Source organism: Salmo salar, chromosome 27, assembly GCF_965601325.2.
Source record: "Salmo salar chromosome 27, fSalSal1, whole genome shotgun sequence".
Classification (NCBI taxonomy): Eukaryota; Metazoa; Chordata; class Actinopteri; order Salmoniformes; family Salmonidae; genus Salmo; species Salmo salar.
In genome coordinates this window covers 24,330,660-24,353,957 of record NC_138317.1, presented here as the reverse complement: position 1 = coordinate 24,353,957, position 23,298 = coordinate 24,330,660, and the positions used below count along the sequence as shown (strand labels likewise).

Here is a 23,298-nt window from a genome sequence, read left to right as displayed (position 1 = left end):
TTAGTTGTTATTAAGGAGTATTTAGGCACAGAAATAATTTTTAATCTGTTTGTTTAACTTAACACAAAAAAGGTGGAAATAATTGATGTTTCACAACATTACACTGCGCTTTTCCAAAATTCATTATATCGTTATTATTGATGCCAATAAAAAATTGCTGATACATGAGAAATAAACTGACGGGGAAAGGGTGAGACAATAGGCCATGCTTGTAAAGCGGGAAAAATGAAGATTTCCCCCCCCCCCTACACTTTGCAAAGTGTGAAAAGCTCTGCTGTAGTAATGTCCTGTCTCTCACTCTGAGTGTTAGCGAGGTCAGGCCGCTCTAGGCCTCTTCTCAGGAAAGCCATGCTGTAGGGAGTGGTAACTCTGGTTCCTCTCTTATCAATGACGGCCTCACCATCCACACCCTGGCTACCACAGTTTACACACCCTGCCCCACAGCTCACACACGTTGGAGGTGAGGGATGATCGGAGCTCCACACACACACCCATCCAACATGAATGATTCCACTCCCACATTCACACCTCTGGAGTACTGACGGTGCTAGACCTCTGAGGCAGACAGGCTTCAAATGAATGGTAATAGTGACAGAGAAGCAGTAATATAGAGCTTGTTCTGATAATACCTGTCCATCTCCTCAACCACAGGAAGCCATCAGATCAGACTAACCTCTTAGTGGTCTACACAAAATGAACTCAACACAGAGTTGAGTGTGTTCACTTTCACATAATAGTGCTAATTGTGACTGAGTGGACTATCCTGGTTAAATAAATACAAATGGCATGACATTAAATGAGGAAGAAAAGGGTAGACAGAGATGCCATCAGCGTGTGAGTTTGGCTCTCATAATTTAGGGCACTGCCCTGCGTCACGTCACAGCAGCGAGAGCAGAAGGTACAGTAAAACATCTGGTGTAGATGAAAACATGTACAGTCCAAATCTGGCTCCACACTACATCCCTCCATGGAAACCCTTAATGACCATGTGCACAGTGATTTTTTATGGTTGTGAGCTTCTCTTTTATGACCCTAGAGCAGGCCTAGTTCAGTGTCACATAGGAGGAGTGGAGGGTGTGGGCGGAGTGGGACATGGCGGGTGTGTGACTTGAACAGGGTTGGACTGGTACAGGGTGTGGTTTGACATATAGCTTCTGAATCAGCTAGTTCTGAGGGCAGGGAGGAATCCCATGATGCTGGTCAGCAGGTGCGCTTGATTTTGCTCAGTTTGCACTTTAAGGACAATTCCATTGGTTTAATTGTACAGGACAAATTAAGTCAAGCAAAGCTCAATTTGAAGGGGCTTGTAGTCCATGTGTTTAGCCCCTTAACACACTAATACCATGTTACTTACATCAAAAGATCAAAGGGCAGGGGCCCAGGCAGGGCTTGTAGTGGTACAGGAAAGGAGGAAGAGAGGGAGAATGATAGGAGGGTATGGGAATGACTGAACCCTACACCCCAATTAAACTGTGTGTGTGTGTGTGTGTGTGTGTGTGTGTGTGTGTGTGTGTGTGTGTGTGTGTGTGTGTGTGTGTGTGTGTGTGTGTGTGTGTGTGTGTGTGTGTGTGTGTTCCCCCTGGCCTTAACCTCTGGTGCCACACACGTCTGTCTGACGTCACTATGATGGAAAAATTGACATGGGCAAATAGCCATTTAGCCCCAGAGAAGGGATGTCACAGAAACAATGTGCCAGTTTACATGGACCCTGGACGATCATTCAGTCATATCCACATGTGGTAGGAAAGTAACACTTGGTTAGGTGTAGTATTGAAATGTTTCATCCAAATGTTTACAGCAGAGCGAAGAGTAGTTTGAAAAAGTAGTGTGAAGCTTTACGAAGTCAAATTCATATTATTTCTGTTTTCTGCTGTTTATTTAGTTGCAACAATGTCTATGTTGCTCCTCCATTCATAAATAAATACTAAATTCTTAAAATGTTTGAAAACACATTTGAAATTCTCTTTGACGTTTTTGGTGCAGGACCAGGCTTTCTGTAGGTGCACATGCAGAGAGAGAACATGAATATGCAGAGAGAATATTTTTGCATATTTCATTATCTCTGAAACAATTAACTGTGTGCCAGTTTCACCTCCATTATCCATCCCTATCAGATACCTGGTTGACCACGTTGTGTGTGCGTGTGTGTGTGTGTGTGTGTGTGTGTGTGTGTGTGTGGGGGGGGGGGGGGGGGGGGTTATGTGTGTGTGTGTGGGGGGGGGGGCTGTGTGTGTGTGTGGGGGGGGGGTTATGTGTGTGTGTGTGTGCACTTCTGTTTGTACGTGTGAGCATGTGTGTGTGTATTTGTACGTGTGTGTGTGCGTGTCAGTGTGCGTGCACATGTGTGTGCCTTCCCCTCACATGACTGTGCCTTCCCCTCCATCCAGCCAACAACCAGGAAAGGGCTTAACAGGGGAAACAAGTCCAGAAAAATAACTCCTTACTGGATCATCTCCTCTGACCGATTGCCCCTCTCCTCCCTTTTCCTCTCCCTCTCTCTGTTAGTATCTGTTATTGTTCTGAGGGCGGGTCTTCCTGGGCTAGAACTGGCTGTGACCGCTCGTCTCTTCTCCAAACACCAACTTCCCAACACCACTGAAACCAGCCCCAGATAATAAACAAGATAATACATAGTTTCAACAGCTGGTAATGGTGTGAACATGTTATACTGCTGTAATGGAGGTAGCCTATATCCCAAGGCCACCTGATCAGCACCACTATCAGAGTTGTAATTCTGTGCCCAGCTCCAAATCCCACTGCTATGACCCTGTTCCCTGTTCCATTATGCATATCATGCTTTTCCCTCAGTGTTTCTCAGGAATATTCATGAGCCTCATTAGAACACCAGCCTCACTTCTAGCTAACAGTGAGAGTAGCTGTTGAACCTGAATTAGTTTCACCGCAGAATTCAGGGGGTTTGGGGCGTAGCCAGTGAATTCAGGTCGGTGAAAAGTGAAATACAGTGTGTCTGTGTGTGAGTAGAGTAAAGTACACTGTGTAATGAAAGCACATCTCTCCAGTTTGTTATTCTCCATTTCCACACTGACAGGAGGGCGGGAACCTATTTCATGAGCAAATATCAGTGATTTACTATTTTTTTCCCCCAGAATCCAATGCAGTGTGTAAATGCCATATAACTACTGATAAGCTATGATAGAAGTGTAACTTAAATATTCTTCTTCTTCCTCTGAAGTTAGTATTCATAACACTGTTGCCCAATGTCTAACGTTATCTATGAAATTATTTTCACCACTTTTGACATGGGAGAGGAAAAAAAACACTGTGTGCGATGTCATGTTATTGCGTTTCATTGTTGCTTTATTCGAGTTGAACAAATTCCTACAAACAAACACATACATATGATCACCCCTCCCGCCTCACACACAGACAGTAAACAGGGGGACAGAACCGACGGTCCAATGTGGTAACAGTGTAACAACTTTTTTTAAACGCTTCCTCCGAAGCAATATCAATATTTGACTTCTTTTAAGTATCATAATAAACGTCATACAAAAATCGGATGACGCAAGGCCAGAAAACGGACCAATAAAGTGCATTTACTTGACTGTCCCTATGGAATATGGAAGTCCATGGGTGCGTTCCAGGTACACAAACTCTGCACAGGTCTGAGATCAGATGATCAGATCTTTACATTATTTGGAGAACTATTTAACATCTCAGGAAGCACATCAACATGATATAACGATCCTGTAAACTGCAAGGACCTGAGTAGAATGAGTGTATCCGGAACGCACCTAAAGTCTTAGGTAGGGCTGGATCTGACAGCAGAAAAGGTGTATCTGGAATGCACCCAAAGTCTTAGGTAGATAGTGAAGGAGGGCTGGATCTACACTCTACACTAAAGTCTTAGGCAGGTACTAGGCCTGGATCTGACAGATGCCTGACACTTTTGGAGTACAGGGTCCAGATCAGGCCGCTAGCCAAGCCAGGAAGGAATATTCAGGGATTGCTTAGTCAACTGAGCCTGACAATCAACAGAATTACACAAGACACAACTACAACCACTGACACCAATAGTGCTGAGCTGAACTGAGTTTATACCCCACCTTGACCTCACTTCACCCAAGTGATAGTAACATTAAATAGCTTAACTGCTGTAGATCCTAATCATTTATCACTGATGAAACACTAACGTTGTTACACTTACGTTTAAAAATGTCCATCTCTGTATTCTCTTCTCAGTGAATCATCATCATTGAGCTTATTGTGAACTATTCTCTCGAAACTTGTATACAGAGGCGCAACTTTGGTTTTAGAAGAGGGGGGGACATCATTTTTTATTTTATTTTATCCAGTCGGACAAACACTCCAAACAGTTTACCCGACCGCTTGGAGGCGTCCGCATGGTCCTAAAGCACACAGTTGCCTCGTTTTGTGTCACATTCCAATGATTAAACGTTCTCAAAAATGCAATTTCAGAATGTGGGGGGGACATGTCCCCGTTCCCAGTGAAAGTTGCGCCCCTGCTTCTAATACTGACTGATTGTAAGACTAAATTTCAGAGGTCACACTAACATGACTCCTACTGCAACTTGATAGTCCTTTGTGTTTTCGACATGTAATCTCATTGTCAACAAAAGCTTTGGTAAACCTATAATTTCATTGTGTTTTCATGCTTCAAACTGATTGAACAATAGGCTACATACACTTGTAACACTTGACAGTAATGACAGCATACAATCAAGTGTGCATTTGACTTCTCTGACACTTCAACGTTTTGATTGTTTTGTCTCTCTGGGAACTCTTGTGTGCCTCATGGTATGACGAAATACTTCCTATAAAAATACATTAGTGTCTACTGTCCCGTGTTGCTGTGCCAGCCAGGACTGCTACCATCCAAAGTCCATGGCATGGTGAAAAAAACCTATTCCATCAGTTCCAGTGAGGACATAGTGACAACCCCCCGAGACAGCCCTGAACAAACTCAGTCCCATTCCATTTGACTGATACAACTGAGCCAAGACAGACTTATAGGCAGGCAGGCAGGCAAGCAGCTGACCCATCACTGAGTGCTCCACATTACCTGGTCAATGTATTGATAAGGAGACACCTAGCATTATTGGTACACCATACTAGTCAACACCACATGTCCAGCTCATGGTTAACAGGTTAACACCCCGACAGGTGGGTCACCGTCCATCACCATTGGTATCTCACATTAAGTCCTTGTGTAACTCCACCAACTCCGCCATGATGGCAGTTGTGTGTGTGACCAATCCGATCATCTCTTCTTCTTCTGTTGAGCTTTCTGCGTCTTCCTCCTTTTGATGATCATGGTGTGGAGCTTCTCGAGACCTTCCTGCAGCCCCTCCCCTATGATGGCGCAGGCGGACTGCAGGTGCCAGGGCGTTCCGTTACCCAGCTCTGCTAGAGCCAGAGAGCGCTCCATCTCGTGAAGCGGCAGGGAGTTCCTCAGGTCCTGCTTGTTGGCCACCACTAGAACAGGCACCCCCTGGTTCTCCGCTAACCTCGTGATCTTATGGAGCTCCGTCTTGGCCTCCTCCAGACGCTCGGTGTCGACGGAATCCACCACAAACACGATACCGTCGGCGCACCGCGTGTATGAGCGCCACAGGGGGCGGAGCTTCTCCTGACCGCCCACGTCCCAGAAGTGGAACGCCGCCTTCCGCCAGGACTTTCCGCTAGCACTCAGGGACACTTTGATCTTCTCCGTGTTGAATCCCTTAGTGGGGACCGTGTTCACAAACTCATTGAAACGAAGGCGGTAGAGGACAGTGGTCTTCCCGGCGCAGTCCAGACCCAGGATGACAATATGGAGAGCCTGGAAGGAAGGAAGGCTGGGCAAGATCTGGTCTGATAATCCATTCCCCATGTTGTTACTCACACTTTGAGGGAGACTCAGACAGGGGAGAAGCGTGCCGCTGCTGCTTCAACAAATAATCACAAGACTTCTTTGCTCATTCCTTTTCCAGGGGGCTGTGCTGCAGCATTCACCTAGACATAAAAGAGAGAGGACACAATGTAAGCAGCTGTAAAAAGCACTCAACAACCAACAAGAACAGCCGTCTATTGCTTTACAATTGGAGCTATGCACTGTAAGTGAATATAGCCTAGGCCTATACAGTCTCTTTTTTCCTTTTCTCATTGTAAGTGAATATGCTCTCTCTCTTTCTTATTCTTAAGCATTTTACATCTGTAATATTTCGGGCCATGAGAAGAATGAGCGGTAAACCAGCCGGGTGTGAAAGGAGCCTATTTGCACATGTAGCGTCTGGAGCAGCGCTCGGAGGTCGGTGGATTTCATATGTTAATTCCCATTCAGACAGTAGACTATCAATACTGGACGACAAGGACGCCGGCGTGCTCCCAACGAAATCCGCCTTTAACTGTCTTCGGGTTGATGATCATTGCCGTTGGCACAAGGAATAACATTATTCTGCTCGTTGCCTGACAAATCGTAAATTGAGAGAATAATCTAAATAGGCTACAGAAGATTGACTGGCTGGCCATCAAGAAACTGTTGCGCGGCAACGTCAGTCTTCTACCACTAACGGCAAAACAAATGGGTTGACAGGCAGACAGAGGGGTTATGCCAACATGTGCTATGAAAAAACAAAACAATGAATCGAATGCTCTTATATATGTTAGTAGGCTATTGCTAGTTTGCTATTCAATCATCTTGCACTCAATATTAGGCGGTCTAGGCAGACATTCAATGCAAACTGTCATGAAAAATTGGTGACGATGGTTTGGGTATAATCTTTTTCATTCCACATATTGTACTAAACGTAATCTCTATGCATAATCTCCAGGCATGGAAAAAAAATATATAATTTGTAGAATGCACACCTACCTTTGTGATGTAGGCCTATGGACTTTCCAAAACATGAACGCAAAATCGTTGCAACAGGGTATCCTTTATGATTTCCTGTCTCTTGCTCACACTTTCAGGTCCACACAACTACTGAGCGATAAACGTGGATGGACTCCCTCTCCATTCAATTCCCGCACCACGGGTTCAACCCAGAATGTTTCTAGCGAGAGCTCTGTTTGGTTGAAGTCCCAGAGCGCTCCGTTTTCTCCTTGTCCGATTGGTGATGAGCGGTGTCTGTTTGCGTCGTCGTCCTCACCCGACACACCTCCACGCACCACCTGTTTCTGTCACTCCGTGTCGTTGAACTCTGAAATTACATTGTACTGGTTGCAATGAAAAGGGCGTGTTATATATTCTAGATGTATTTGTACTTGATATGATGTTTTCTGTGTAAAATGTGTACCTTATCTTATAGGCTACGCTTGTGTGGCTTGTGATTGAAATGTTTCAAGTTTCATTGATTGCAACAAACGCCAAGAATATGACAAATATTAAGATCTAGATATTTTTAAAAGACGTGTCCTGCCTAAATGTGTATGTTCAAATACAAATAGGGCTAATGTTTGCCGATTTTTAAAAATTATTCTATAATTAGATCAGAATGGGAAAAAAGCAATAATGTAAGATCAAAGCACGGTGATTTCCTTCACCAAGATGAGGACCATCAAGAGCAGATTTACTGAGTGACTTGGGTGGTCTCTCGGATCTGGTCTCTCGGATCTGCTCTGATCGCTCAACAGTTTCAAGTGCAGGATCTGAAAGTGGGTGGAGTCCCCAGACATTGTGATGGCGGGAAATGTACATTTCAAATAACATTGCAGTGCAATCACACTGGGCACACATTGATTGAATCAACGTTGTTTCCACGTTACTTCAATACAATTTACGTTGAATTGATGTCTGTGCCCAATCTCACACTCAATTTACTATGTCTCTCATTGGAAAGCCTAGATCTTTCTTTTGATATTCTAAAGTGACCAAAATGACTTTTTCAGGTACTGAATATTGTAGGATATGAATTACAAGTTAATTTTACAGGCTACACAGTAGGCCAAGGTTTGAGCTGAAGACAAGACACTGGAGCTAATAAATGTTTAATAATGTATTAGCCCATCTTGAATTCATTTGATTGTCCATCGTGGTTAGACTTTTAGCCTGGTAATTACCAGACTGATTTGCGAACCATTCATGTAAGCTCGCGAGATCAGGCGGCTTTCGAGGCTAGGTTAGACTCGAGGACAAAAAAACGATGAAATTCTCTTTCTCAGTGTGAGTTCATGCAAATAACTCTCAGAAGGCGTTATGCATTTTCTATCAGAGTTTTTAATGACAAAAGCATTCAATCTTCCATACTCGCCAACACACAAATTACAAACTTATTATTTTTGTTTTTACAGAGCAAATAGCAATATTTATTTCCAGACGTAGTCCAAATGTAAAGATCCGCATTCAAATTAACATCATATATCATACTTTTTGGTCTTTTGTCTTTGGAACAAAACAACAAAGATGTCCAAGCAGTACACGTCATCTGGGGTTAACACTAGTCCCTGAAGGGATAGCTAACCCTCCTTTCACACTAGTATTTTGTAAACCCTCTACTGAATACAGAGTGAATGTTATAACTGTTATAACTGTCTAAACTGTGTTATAATGGTGTTATAACTTTTGGGATTCATTGATGCTAAATCTGCAGTGTCTTCATGGTCCTGGCCATGGTGACTGAGTCCCAGCGTGCCGCGTCCCACCCCAGGAACCACCCTGTGAAGGTGGGGGGCTCATGACCCTGCTTCACCATCACTATGGAGGTCCTCTTATCCCGACCGCCCGGATCCGTCTCTATGTATGTCTTGGCTGTAAGGAAGGGAGCACAGAGATGTTATCAATGGGATAAACCATAGAAAAGAGGGTGTTCACACCCCTTATATATTAAAGGTATATACACATATTTATGTATTATAGTAAACTATATCTTAAACGTATTACGAAAAATAAACTACCCTATATACACACACAAGGCAAAGACCAAAACTCACCTGATTTTAAAGATTCAGTTCTCTCAACTTCATTGGCATCTTTGCCAATCCAGATAAACACCTATCACAAAAAATTAACATCAATGTAGTTCAACCTCCATAGAGTTAGAAATGGGCTGAAAATTGTAATTTGAGGATCTGTAACAAGCTCCATACCTGATCCCAGACATCCAACAGCATCACGTCATCCTCTGCCAGGTCCTCCTGAGTAAACTCCCCTGGAACCTCCTCAATCTGCAAACAGTATTTGTCATCTATCTATGTGTGTGTGTGTGTGTGTGAGTGTGTGAGTGTGCGGTACTCACTATGAACCTGCCAGTCTTGTTGGAGCAGGCGAACAGGCGAGGTTGTTGAGTGAGGCTCTTACTCGCCAGTCTCTCTGATGTTTGGTAGTCCTTCTTTCCCCCTAACGCTGCCCAGAAGTTCGCTACAACCAAACAAAACAAATCTGCTTGGGTTTCTTTGCATCTTGAACTTGTGATATACATTTTTAGGACTAAAAACCTCAAACTTCTCAATCTGTCTCAAGACTTTCCTTGTGTCAGTCTGCCCCCTGGTGACTTTCCTGAGTACTACATCACATCTATTTTTTAAAATTTAATTTGACCTTTATTTAACTTGGCAAGTCAGCTAAGAAAAAAAAATCTTATTTTCAATGATGACCTAGGAACAGTGGGTTAACTGCCTTATTCAGGGGCAGAACAACAGGTTTTTACCTTGTCAACTCAGGGATTCAATCTTGCAACCTTTCGGTTACTAGTCCAACGCTCTAACCACTAGGCTACCTGCCGCCCCTCATAAAGCTTCTCGGAGTAGAACTTCTGATCTAATATCAGGAACCCGTCCATATATTGTTATTCATTATGAACTAGAAAGGAAAATTAATACTACATTAGCACTCCTCCTCTGAGACGTTTTATGAACATGAGCCCAGGCCAAGGAATCTGTATGATATTCTCACCTGGTTCCTGTCCCTCTACGATGCGTTGTGTTTGACACTTCAGCACCTGACTCAGGTACTGGGCCCCCCGCTCTTCGTCCTCGCTGGCACCCTTACCCACCCACAGGTAGCTCCCCCCCGAGGGCAGCTTCAGCAGGTATGCATCGTTAGAGTTCAGGCTGCCAGCCTCTGCATCCACCTGCCATAACACACAACAGACAATGCAACTGGGATCTAGTGGTGAGGAAACACTGACCTCCAGTCTAGATGATAGGAAATGACAAATGAGCATCGTAAATGCCAATGCAAAAAAACTCAAATTTAGCATAATCAGTGCCTATTCACAATATAGTGTGAAAACTGCATTCATGTGTGTATACCTTCCATCTCTGCCAATCAAACAACCATAGGTGTGTGTCTGTGAGAGAATATCCTAACCTCTGCGATGCGTGTGATGGTGCCCAGGTTCCGTCGGACCTGGAACAGGCGTGTGGGGGCTGCAGGTGCCTGGCCTCCGATGCGTGAGGTACCACTCTTATACACGATGAGGGGCTTGGCTTTGAACAGACTCAGGAGATGGGCAGGCTCTTTTCCTTGGGATACTCTCACCTAGGAAACCAAAAGAGAGTAGTAACGCATATCAAATTTGGTACAGGAGCTTAAGGATAGCAAAGCCATAGCTGGAGGGCCAGGTAGAAAACTATGCTGTAGACAACCACTAGGGGGCACTATAACATGGCATACACAGTGGGAGATTCTCATTTGGGCAAAATACCGTTATCTATCCTCCGTGACCCAGAAACCGATAAGTTGTCGAGTGGTCGAGGAAAGTGTCAATTCGTTAGTAGGCGAACAAAGGAGTCTGCTCCCTCTTCGATGACCCACGTCAGCAGAGGATGCACAAGAGTGTCCTCGCGGCAGGTAGCGCAGAAGTGTTTTATAATCCGCCACACCCACTTTGAATCAGATGTGTTTTTTTTTCAATGGTGAAAAACAAGTACACATTTAAAAACTATACTCTACTTATCTATAAAATGTCTGCCACAACTAGCTCCATTTGTTTTCATCGCTTTACACATTTATTTGGGTATTCCACCCCTGCAAACGCATTTCGAGAGTTTGGGACTATAAGATTGTATCTGCATTTTTGTCTAAATGTTGTTATTGACATAGCCTTGTTCTGTTCAATGTTCTCTACCTATATAGTAGTCTAAATACCCCAAATCATGTTGTTCATTTCAAAAGAATACAAGATAAACATCGCTGACACCATTCAAACCGTTGAGGGATCAGAACCATCAGAATCATCTTTTTCCACATTGAACCTTATAGTCCCAAGCTCTCCATTTGCCTGATGAGGCACGAGTGGACAAGGAGATTCTCATTTCATACAAGTGCAGTTGTTTCCACGTTTCCTCTCCTCAATTACCTTTGACCTTTTTTAAAAAAGAGGTGAGGAGAGGACGGAGGAGTTAGTAAAACCAATTGAGAATCTCCCAGCGGCACCCTGTGCTAACAGTTGATCATAAACTATTGAATCAGATTATGAGATACCAACTTCACATCCAGAGAAAAGATTACATCATGCCCCGTAGACATGGAAAGTAAACCCTGATAAAACAATCAAATTAGGGAATTTAATACACTATGGGCTGGAGAGAATAACCTCTAGTATCACACTTTACAACTGTGATCTAAAAAAAAGGTTTAAATCTTTCTACAGCTTTTACACATTTCCACCGAGGGCCTTCGCTCCAACAGCAGTGTTTGTGTCTTTTGGAGGGGTTGGGATAAAGCACATCCACTGGACATCTATGGACATTGGACAATAAGAGATCCTCAACTTAATTTGGGTTAGTTAGACTTACCTGAACTGCATTCCCACCCAGAGAGCGATCGAGCTCCACAGTCAGGAAGGCAGAAGCTGTGAGCTCATCTAGAGTGCTGTTAGCCCCCTGCCTGCCACAGGAAGTATAGGGATCAATCAATTAATCAATCCATCCATCCAACCAACCAACCAATCTAATTGAATATATGAGCACAGGTCTACCAGACTCACCAGGTGTAGATGATCTGTCCTCTCTTATATGTATAGAGGATGATGTAACAGTCTCCTCCATAGAACTGGCCATAGGTCTTTGGGTCGATTGGGACTCGACCACTGCTCTCCACTCTGAAGATCTGGAACATGAAACATGCATCTGGCTTGCTATTCTACTATCATTTGTTTACAATCCATGTGATTGGAATTGTCAGTTGAATAAAACACCTGACTCATTTTTAGATTAGCACATTTGCTTATCCACTGCTCGTAATGCTTGCGTAATGAAGAACCTTGCCTGATACCTGAAAGCCTGTGTTAGCTCCCTGATCTATTGCTTAGACCTTAGCTCAGCGGGCTAACAGTCTTGTGGCAGTAACACATGGTCCTGTACCTGAGTGTCTCCTGTGCCATCATCCACCATGTTATAATGGGCTGCCATGCTCTGGGACTCATGGAGTTTGGAGGCATCAAACTCCACCTGACGTATCTTTGCGATCCTCTCGGTCACAAAGACCTTCCCAAACCCCTCGCTCTGGTTTTTATCCCTCCACCCCTGGAAGAAATGCTTGAAGATGGGAGTCTCCCCACCCTCTGGAAGTACCTGGATCTGGAGATAGAGAAGAGGAGTTGTTTCTATGAATGTCAGCGTTGGGGATCAACTCTCCTTCAGTCCTGATTAAGATGGCGCTGAAGAGGATGGCTGACGTTTTACATACTCCTAGCCAATTGTGCTATTTTTAATTTTTTTTTGCCTTGTTCGTAACTTATTTTGTAACTTATTTTGTACATAATGTTGCTGCTACCGTCTCTTGCGACCGAAAATAACTTCTGGACATTAGAACAGTGATTACTCACCACGAATTGGAAGAATCTTTTTTCTTTAACCTGTCTGGGCTAGGGGGCAGTATTTTCACGGCCGGATTAAAAACGTACCCAATTTAAACAGGTTACTACTCTGGCCCAGAAACTAGAATATGCATATTATTAGTAGATTTGGATAGAAAACACTCTGAAGGTTCTAAAACTGTTTGAATGGTGTCTGTGAGTATAACAGAACTCATATGGCAGGCAAAAACCTGAGAAAAGGCTGGTCATGGCTCACATCAACACCATCCTCCCGGATACCCTAGACCCACTCCAATTCGCATACCGCCCCAACAGATCCACAGATGACGCAATCTCAATCGCACTTCACACTGCCCTTTCCCACCTAGACAAAAGGAACACCTATGAGAATTATTCTGTTCACTGACTACAACTCAGCGTTCAACACCATAGTGCCCAAGAAGCTCATCACTAAGCTAAGGACCCTGGAACTAAACACCTCCCGCTGCAACTGGATCCTGGACTTCCTGACGGGCCACCCCCAGGTGGTAAGGGTAGGTAACAACACATCTGCCACGCTGGTCCTCAACACTGGGGCCCCTCAGGGGTGTGTACTTAGTCCACTCCTGTACTCCCTGGTCACCCACGACTGCGTGGCCAAACACGACTCCAACACCATCATTAAGTTTGCTGATGACACAACAATGGTAGGCCTGATCACCGACAACAATGAGACAGCCTATAGGGAGGAGGTCAGAGAACTGGCAGTGTAGTCAGTGAGGTCAGAGTACTGCTCCCCCCCCATTTGTTTTGTACACTGCTGCTACTCGCTGTTTATTATCTATGCATAGCCACTTCACCCCTACCTACATGTACAAATTATTATTTACTTTAGTTAATTTGGTAAATATTTTCTTAACTATTCTTGTACTGCACTGTTGGTTAAGGGCTTGTAAGTAAGCATTTCAAGGTAAAGTCTACACTTGTGGAATTCGATGCATGTGACAAATAAAGTTTGATTTGATCAGTTTAGCAGGTCATGAACTGACATAGACTGATATTTGAGTCACGAGTTGATCCAATCAAATGATCCAACCAAAGCAATTATGACTGACGCTATATGGATGATAATGAGCATAAACCTGTGTGTTAGCTGGGTAGCCCATCTGCTTGATGAAGCCCTCAGCAGTCTTCATGGCAGTCTTCCTCTCGCTGGGGTTGGCGTTACGGCCTTTATGGGTGATGATGGAAGATTCATGCAGAAGAAGAGGTACAAAAAGATGGGAGGTACTAAAGGATGAGGGGATGAATTTAGACGGTCAAGATAAGCATGTGTAGCAGTTTAAATACGTACCTTTCCAGACAAAGATCATCTTGCTCTTCCCGTGGTCCAGGATGAAGCACTCGTCAGACAGCAGATGGCTCTGAGAGAACGGGTTCTCCTCTGAGACCAGGGTCACCTGCATTTCTCCGGACGCATCTGATACCTGAAAGGAATAACATCGAGATGAGTGTGTGTGTGTGAGTGTGTGTTAGTGTGTATAGACTGTGTCCCATACCATGTAGAGTTTGGCCATCTTCCTGTTGGAGATATCTGCCATCACATCGTCATTGTCATCACCTTCTGGTAGATCTGGCTTGTTGCCAAGTACCTGTTAAGGTTGACCGGTAAAAACACAAAGACAAAAAAGACTAAGATAATATTGACAATATTAATAATATTAAAATTGATAATACTGTGTTAATGGAGATAGCAAAATGATAGTGTACATAAGTGGATTATTTAACTGTCATACAGTTAGGTGCCTGCAGTAATTCGCGATAAATGTCCATTCAAGAGCGCAAACTCTAGACTAGGGAATGAAAGTTCAATATTGTGGTTGTAAAAATACATATTGAATTAGCATCTGTCACCTCAGTTAACTCAGATGGCTCGCTCCCCTCTTCCACGACAACCAGCTTTGCTCGGCCATTCCTCTCATTGTCACGGATACTGGCAGCCACCTGCGCTGCCTTCAGGCGCTCAAACTTGTTGCACTCTGAACCACACCACTGGTAGATAACCTATAGACGAGTAACAGGTACGGTTCATTTGAAAAAGGTTGTTGCTCACTTTATCAAGTTCCAGGTGCATACAGGCGTTTAGCTTCGAGGGATAACTAACACTATGCTGGGGCAAACAGATGACCCGGGTTCAAACGCAGTGGGTCACTGTTATGTGGCAATACATCCTTATTTCCGGCAATATTCAAATAAGAGAACAGTACAGCTTTTAGATTTAGTTTGGTAAACATTAGGATACCTTGTATATCAAATGATCTGATACATAAACCCACCTCAAGTCAACATACCGTAGGCCTGCATATATTTAAGAAGAACTCAAGCCGAACAGTTAATATTTGACTTTCAACAGAATTTGAAGTTTGTCTGGACAATGTGTCTGTTTTCTCAGGAAGGTGACAGTCAAACAAATGAACTGTTGTTACAGGTTCTCTGAGTGCACTACCATCTGTGCCATACAAGTGGCAGAGGCAGTGTTCCCAACATAGACACTATATCATTGATACATGTTCTATATCTATATGGTATACTCTCACATAGAGGGAGGCTAAAGTACAATCTACCGATCCGTCGATCCATTGATGAGTCAATTAGTCAATCAGTAGATCAATCAATCAATCAATCAATCAAAACTTACTGCACCAAGGTCCACGATGAAACCGTCCCCTCTGTTGAAGCTGGACCAGTTGAGGGTGACCTCGGTTGCCCTGACGACGCGGCGACCTTTGATATGGAATAGTCTCAGAGCTGACAGGTCGTTGGTGACCACGTGATGGAACCCAGAGGCCACGCCTCCGGCCTAGAATAGAACAGGATATAATATTAAAAAAATGGAGTACATCAGGATGAAATTGAATACTTCATTGCCCTCAAGAGGGAATTTGTCTTGCTCAGTTTAAAAGCAATACAAGATGTACATAGCATACATCACATACAAAACAAGATACAGTTACATAGGCTGGGTTTTAGGCTGGGTTTCTGTACAGCACTTTGAGATATCAGCTGATGTAAGAAGGGCTATTTAAAAAAAATTGATTTGATTTGATGACATAGTACCCAACAGAAACATCCCTGAAACAACATATAAAAGTCAATGTCAGAGCCTATGAGTACCCTGTGAGGTTGAACAAGGTTAGAATGTCAAGTAGTTCCTTCTAGTGATTGGGTAATATTAAGGAAAATCAAGAAAGGCTCTGAACCAAGGAAAACAAACAACGTGAGGATCACGCATAACTGTTTTTCCTTTTCATCTGCACACCAGGTTCCTTTACCATCCCATGAGTCAGATTGCTGCCCATGGTCAGGGCCAAACAAAACGTTACAACAAGTGTTTATTTAATAGCAGACCTCCAGCGTATGATGCCCAGGTCTGAAATGTGGCAAATGGAATGAATGTTCACTGCTAAAAATAAGGGTGCTTTTTGGTTCAATATAACACCATATCTTCTAGTAGTAAACAGCAGTAAGACAGATACAGGAACAAATCTAATATTAGTGACATAAACTGAAATAAAATGCATCAGTAAGACAATACTGTACTTTATATGTGATGCCTCCCTTGAAGTATCGTGTGAAGGCGGTGGACTCGAACCCCTGCAGTTCTCTGTACTGGACAGGCTTCCCTCCTAGGAAATCATCCAGCTGAACAGTAAATATGGCCGCCGCCGTGCTCTCATCCTGGCTGCACTCCTTACCTAAGGAGAGAACATGAGTGGTACAATACTTAAATACAATATGATAAATGTTGGCATGAAATGAGAGAGTATTCAAGTTTAGACAAAGGAACTTAATCCCAATGTTCATTCTTATGAGTCAAACTGCCTAGCTGATGTTATCACTGTGATGTTCATAGTATGCTTTATTTTCACACTGTGTGGCGTGGGCCTGTTTGTTCACATCTTTTTTGTCACCCTTGCAGACAGATGGCTTGGCAACAATAATCACACTGGTGATACGGTTTTCATATTTTCACTCTCAAACAGAATCTAACAGCCTTGCGTGTTGCCATTGTACATTTCTGAGTGACTGCTGCTGCTGCACAACACAACCGTGGTTTATCACCCATCTCAAGGCCATCAGACTGTTAAACAGCCATCACTAACACAGAGATGCTGCTGCCTGGGTATAGACTTGAAATCATTGGCCACTTGAATAAATGGATCACTAGTCACTTTCATAATGCCACTTTAATAATGTTTACATATCTTGCATTAGTCATCTCATATACTATACTATACTATACAATACTATACTATACTATACTATACTATACTATATTTTATACCATCTATTGCATCTTGCCTATGCAGCTCTGTCATTGCTCATCCATATATTTATATGTATATATTCTTATTCCATTCCTTTACTTAGATTTGTTTTTAATTAGGTAGTTGTTGTGGAATTGTGAGAATACATGTTATATATTGCTGCACTGTCGGAACTAAAAGCACAAGCATTTCACTACACTCGCAATAACATCTGCAAACCATGTGTATGTAACCAATACAATTGGACTTGATTTGAGGAGCTGGAACCCTGTAAGTGGTACCTTGTAGGCCTGATGAGGTAGGTAAACAGTCCAAGTCATACCTACTATTTTGGTGTGACTAACATAGTTAAACATTAGCTACCAGTCTATAACATGTTGCCATTCTAATTTAGTGAGTGACTGAATGAAGGAACTGAGGGAAAAATTAAAGCCCATAGCATCAAGCATAATGTGAAGGAAACCCTTTGGAGGTCCATTAGTGTGTTTAGAGGTTAATGATTAATGATGGGGGGGGGGGGGGGGCATGAGGGAGGAGAGGAAAGAGGAAGGGTGGGAGAGAGAGAGAAGGTGGGAGAGTGAGAGAGAGAGAGAGGGAGAAAGAGAGAGGGTGTGGGAGAGAGAGAGACCTACAAATATATGATTTTGTGTCTAGGAAGGAAGCTGGAGTTAAAGATCAGTAGCCTTGACTTGCATGGTTCAGTAGTTCCACCACAAAACTGACAGCACTTTCAGGTACAATGTGTGTACTCTGAGACAGCTGAACAGAGAAGTTACTCAAAGGTTAATGAAAAGGCTTGATCGTTTTCCAGAGTGGCTATAGTCCTGATAGGAAGGGAAAACATCCCCGTCCCACTACGTGTGGAACGAAGACTGATATAGTTTACGACCTCTGCTGAGAATGACCTTATCTTATCCAGGAACATTCATGATAGTCAATCACCCCACCCAGATAGTCACTTTCATGTTTTACTTCAGGCAAAAAAACTGTATTCAGCTCAGCTGATGACAAGATCGGCCGACTTGCTTCTGCTTTACTTCTCTGTACACCAAGACAACAGCACCTCACAGACCTCACAATTTCCATCCACAGGGATGAAGAGTGCCTTTTGAATTTTTAGACTGCTTGACTTTTTAGATGGCTAGCCTGGCTGTCCAGGTGCCCAAAATCCTTATGTTCCATCCCTGCTCACACACGATCATCCACAAAGAGCGGGGAGGTGCAGGCCAGCAGCAATGCCAAATAATAGTGATTAATAAATCCAATCTTTCTCAACATTATCAGCATCTCATATCTGTATTCGTGGTGTCAAGCCAAACCATCTATCTTGCTCTGTCTTGTATGTACAACCTGCTCTTCTCCTATATGAATACATCTACTCAGATATGATCCTATGATGAAGGGAATGTGTTATAACACTGTTAGTATATTATGTCCTTTGATGCTAAGTTATTTTAGCTATTGCCAATGTATTTATTCATGTTAATGAGAAGGTTCTGAGAATATTATGCCATGGATTTCAGCCTGTAGCTATAAAACTTGAACGTCTATGAAGCACTCCCCAAATGTATTCACGTTAATCTCCAGGGATTCATAACCCTCCATCAGTAAACAAATCATCCAGTGTGGGAAGAGCCTGAGGAAACACACTCGCTCATTCACTCCAACTCACCCAGCCAGTAGTGCAGGTCATAGAAGCAGCTATCCCGCTGTTTGACGGTGTGGAGGACCACGTACGCGTCCCCAACATAGAAGTTCCCGTGCAGGTTCTCAGGCACAGGGACCAGGTCAATCTTCTCTATCCTCCATATCTGGAGACCGGCTGCCCTGCCTGCCTTGTCAAACTCCCTGTGGTAGAGCACCATGGTTCCTCTGGTTGTCTGGTAGCAGAAGGGCGACGGCTGGACGTGGATCCCTGGTGTGGTGAGAAGAGTATGGGGTGAGAGCGAGGCACAGACTGCTGCTCTGTTCTCTGTCTGGTCCAGGAGAGGAGTGAGTCAATAGCAGCAGTGTGCAGGGCTATAAGGCTGAGGTTGAGGCTGAGAGGGGGTGGGTGTGTCTTAGAGGCTGCCAAAGTACACACACAATGCATGCGTGCACATACACACACACACACACACACCACACACACACACACACACACACACACACACACACACACACACACACACACACACACACACACACACGTTTTCACTACACCTACATATTACTGTCTCTATCCATGCTCATTATTTCCAATATGCCCTTGGAAAAGCGCTCAGAGTAAAGGTTCTGCTATAATAACTTTATTACATCATAATATTAGGCTTCAAATAACTTGCATTCAGATCAGGTCAACAGAGATGTTTATCTTGTAGTTTCAACAAAGCTCAGCAAACCAAATCAAATTATATTTATCACATGCGCCGAATACAACATGTGTAGACCTTACCGTGAAATGCTTACTTACAAACCCTTAACCAACAATGCAGTTTAAGAAATAGAGTTAAGTAAATATTTACTAAATAAACTAAGTAAAACATTTCATAAAAAGTAACACAATAAAATGACATAATAATAACGAGGCCATATATACAGGGGGTACCGGTACAGAGTCAATGTCGATGCCGAGCAGTTGCCATACCATACCATGCAATTGGTCAGGATGCTCTCAATGGTGCAGCTGTAGAACTTTTTTAGGGTCTGGAGACCCATTCCAAATCTTTTCAATCGCCCGAGGGGAAAAAGGTTTTGTTGTGCCCTCTTCACGACTGTTTTGGTGTGTTTGGACCATGATATCAGTGTGTGGTTATTTGTCTCTGCACTTACAAACATAGACAACCAGAAACAATTCCCCACAATTGCATCAGTTCAGAATTGATCTCTACTCTGGTTTAAAAAAATATTACCATTTGACCAAGAAACTAAATATAAACCAGACATTACAGAATGGTTCCCTTTCAAGTTCCCTATTTCTTGTTTCGTATTAGACTGGTCTCTAATGGTTATGGCTTAGGGGAGAGTCCTAGTCCAAGGTCTTTGTGATGGTATTCAAAACTTGTAGATTTACCAGCCGTAGCTGCTCAATTCCAACACATTGCACAGCTTGGGGCCAAATCTTTGGAAAATGTCAAGCATTTTCCTCATAAGTCTAGAAATACAATGACAGTCTGTAGTACAACTACTTACTACTAACTAATACATAAGTGTTTTTTTACAAGACCAATCTGATAATGTTGTGCAACTAATCTGTTTTGAGTACTGTAGAGTTTTAACCCCCTCAAAAATAAGGTTAAAGTTGGTGACGCCAGTGACCAGTTTCCACTTAGTGTCAGTTAATGTGAGCAATAGAAGAGGAGGAACCAGACCAGTGATGGAAGCTTTATAATGGTGATTCCTCACGAAACCAGGACAAAAAAAGACCATGATTTCGGGACTTTCACAACGTTTAATAAATAGAATGGTCCTTTGGAGGAAGTATTGTTGACATATCTTTGACATTTGTATCAAAAAGCATAATTGAGAAATAATCAAAGTTGGCATATTTATGACATTTTTGGACTTACCCAGACCTCCTCCTTTAAGACTCCATAATATTTCATACGTAGGTGCTACAAAGCAAAAACTGGAGTCAAATGAAGCTTTACCGCTTGTTCTGAAATATGAGTAGTATTTTGAGTTCAACAACAATTTCCATACATTCAATTGTTAATGTAAAAAAAAAAAGTACAGTAATTTTTTTAATATACATTTTTTGATTTGGGTATTTTTTCTATATATTGCTGAACATAATATAGTCTATGGGCATATGAAAGATAGAAAAAAATTATCAATGTCAGAAATGAAATGGAGCAAAACAGTGCTGTTGCTTAGCACTGTAAACATATCAAAACACAGTGTCATGTGATATCCTGTTTTTGGTGCGGAACTGATATTAAAGTGCAAGCTATGGGTGTCAATTTCCTTTATCTGCAATATATCTGCAATATATACCCACACTTCAGCGTCACTTAAAGTTACTATGTTCAGCTTTACATTGGCTGTGTTATTTCCTCATAGTATTTTCTTTACAATGGTGAGGTAGGCAACATATTTTACGGTAAGATAGGCAATTTAAGGGAAGTTTACAGGCAGTGGTACTTTGAAATTAGTGCAGTAAAAGTGTGTGTGTGTGTGTGTGTGTGTGTGTGTGTTAGATTCAAAGACAGGCTGTGACCTCTCCACCAGTAAGTGATTACATGCAGTTAAGCAAACAAGTTCTGTCATGTGTCATCTATTACAAGTTTATTACATGGCTCATAATTAAATCAATAGTTTACTGGAATTCAACAACTTTACTGGAATTCAAAGTGAAAAGGTACCACCTGCTGGGAATTGAATCTTTGAGAGGTTTAATTCATTATTTTGGAAAGAACAGCTATGATGTCATAAATACCATATAAATTCCAAATATCACCATACTGAATCTGGCCCATTGAATAGGCATAGCACTCAGTGCTTGACTTGGGCAGGCAGGATCTTACCGGAGCTGAGTACCGGCACCTCACATTTTCTACTGCTTGTCATAACACAAGCACAGACAATATTTCAATCTGTCTGCCTCTAGACAGCAGTGAAGTCCATTTCATTAAGGCAATTTTTCACTGAGTGCTTTCTTCTGGGTCAGCATGTTTCACAAGACGAATCATCTGCTTGATTGGGTCAGATATGTGTTCATATTGGGTCTCCATGTGAACAGAAGTCTTGCCCTGTTCTGTTGTGTCCTTTGGGGCACTCAGCCTTGAGAGGATAAGGCCTACACACATAGCCCTTAAAATCAGGCAACTGCTTCGAACGACAGCCACAGTTCCAACAGCAGAAAACAAGTGCTGAAAAAAATATAGCACCTTGTCTTCCTTCCTCGTCTTGATATGTTATCGTCCTGTTTGTCATCATTCCTGCCTGATATCAATCAATATCGTAAATCCACCAACTACATTTAATTTCCCAGAGACATGGAGATATCAAAATGACTAGTTCATTAACTAGCTAATAGTGTGACGGTATTCACATTTGCTAATCAATAATGAAGGCATTCTATTTCCAACGACTGATTAGTGTAAACAAATGCACATTACATTAGAATAAACAACAGCAGAGCATTGTCTTTATTCCAAATGTTTATTGGTTATTTTTCCATAGTCACAGTCACTGTGTTTCAGTCAGTGAACATGTCAAGGTAGCGCTCTAGTGTGAAGTCCTCCCTGTCAGCCAGTGCGTCGCGGTCCAGGCCATATAATGTGACCCTGGCTGTAGTCGGCATCACCTGGCTGCTGGAGTTCTCGGGAGGCAGGATACTGGTCCTCAAAACGGCCAGCTGTATTGGTGTAGCTGGCATCACTGGGTTTGCCATGGGTGACTCAGTCGCTGTGGGTAGATGGTGTGAGTAGGTCTGGAGTCTCTCCATAGACTGGGCCGAGGTGAGGTTGCAGAGGGAGGGAGGAGGGTACGGGTAAAGGAGGAAGCTGCGGATGTGGGAACATGTTCATGAGAGTGGCATATTGTGAAAGGATAATGTTACTCAAAGCGTCCTCGGAGAAGTCTGGGTATCTTGGAACCGCTGAAGCATTTGTGTTTAATGAGTCTGCCAGATCAGAGGCAGGGGATGACCAGGGATGTTCTCTTGATAAGTGTGTGAATTCGACAATTTTCCTGTCCTGCTAAGCATTCAAAATGTAACGAGTACTTTTGGGTGTCAGGAAAAATGATTTTCTTTAGGAATGTAGTGGAGTAAAAGTAAAAGTTGTCAAAAATATAAATAGTACAGCACAGATACCCCAAAAAACTACGTAAGTAGTACTTAAAAGTATTTTTACTTAAGTACTTTACACCACTGGAACAGTGCCCCTCTGTATCTCTGAAGTGGTCAAGGCCAGCTGGTGAGGCGGGGGACCCTGGTACACAGGAAGAGTGTGCCAGGATGCCGATGGGCTGCGTGGTACACCTGGTATACCCCCCCATGCACTGTTAGGAGCAGCAGTGACAAGTAATGTCACTGCTGGTCTGGCACACACAAAATGCAAAAATAAACAAGTTATACAATATGTGTAATATACAATACTATTTGCAGAGACATTATTTTCATATTTGCTGGTGGTAAGTGCTTTGCCCAAGGGCACAATGGTACTGGTACTGGGTATAGAACATAGGAAATTGAAGCCAGCAACTCTTCGGCTGCAACTTCCTCCAGATTTCCCTGTCCGTCCTGGGACTCAAACTTTGGTTACTAGCCTGTTCCAGGATCTATT

General features: G+C 42.9%; 2 protein-coding genes across 2 annotated transcripts; both read right to left on the bottom strand.

Annotated features, from left to right (window-relative positions):
- Positions 1 to 3,297: 3,297 nt before the first annotated feature.
- Positions 3,298 to 7,135, bottom strand: LOC106588713 (ADP-ribosylation factor-like protein 4A). Its single transcript, XM_014177990.3, has 2 exons — positions 6,836 to 7,135; positions 3,298 to 5,976 (listed from the first exon to the last, which is right to left on the bottom strand). The coding sequence occupies exon 2, from the start codon at positions 5,852 to 5,854 to the stop codon at positions 5,243 to 5,245; it is 612 nt and encodes a 203-aa protein (XP_014033465.1). The 5' UTR covers positions 5,855 to 5,976; positions 6,836 to 7,135; the 3' UTR covers positions 3,298 to 5,242.
- Positions 7,136 to 8,156: 1,021 nt separating this feature from the next.
- On the bottom strand, positions 8,157 to 19,034 carry LOC106588714 (scinderin). Its single transcript, XM_014177991.3, has 16 exons — positions 18,702 to 19,034; positions 16,302 to 16,456; positions 15,400 to 15,561; positions 14,616 to 14,765; positions 14,261 to 14,353; positions 14,056 to 14,188; positions 13,844 to 13,932; positions 12,268 to 12,483; positions 11,892 to 12,013; positions 11,701 to 11,791; positions 10,271 to 10,441; positions 9,854 to 10,031; positions 9,198 to 9,319; positions 9,049 to 9,126; positions 8,893 to 8,953; positions 8,157 to 8,710 (listed from the first exon to the last, which is right to left on the bottom strand). The coding sequence occupies exons 1-16, from the start codon at positions 18,892 to 18,894 to the stop codon at positions 8,541 to 8,543; spliced, it is 2,184 nt and encodes a 727-aa protein (XP_014033466.1). The 5' UTR covers positions 18,895 to 19,034; the 3' UTR covers positions 8,157 to 8,540.
- Between the last annotated feature and the right edge of the window lie 4,264 nt (positions 19,035 to 23,298).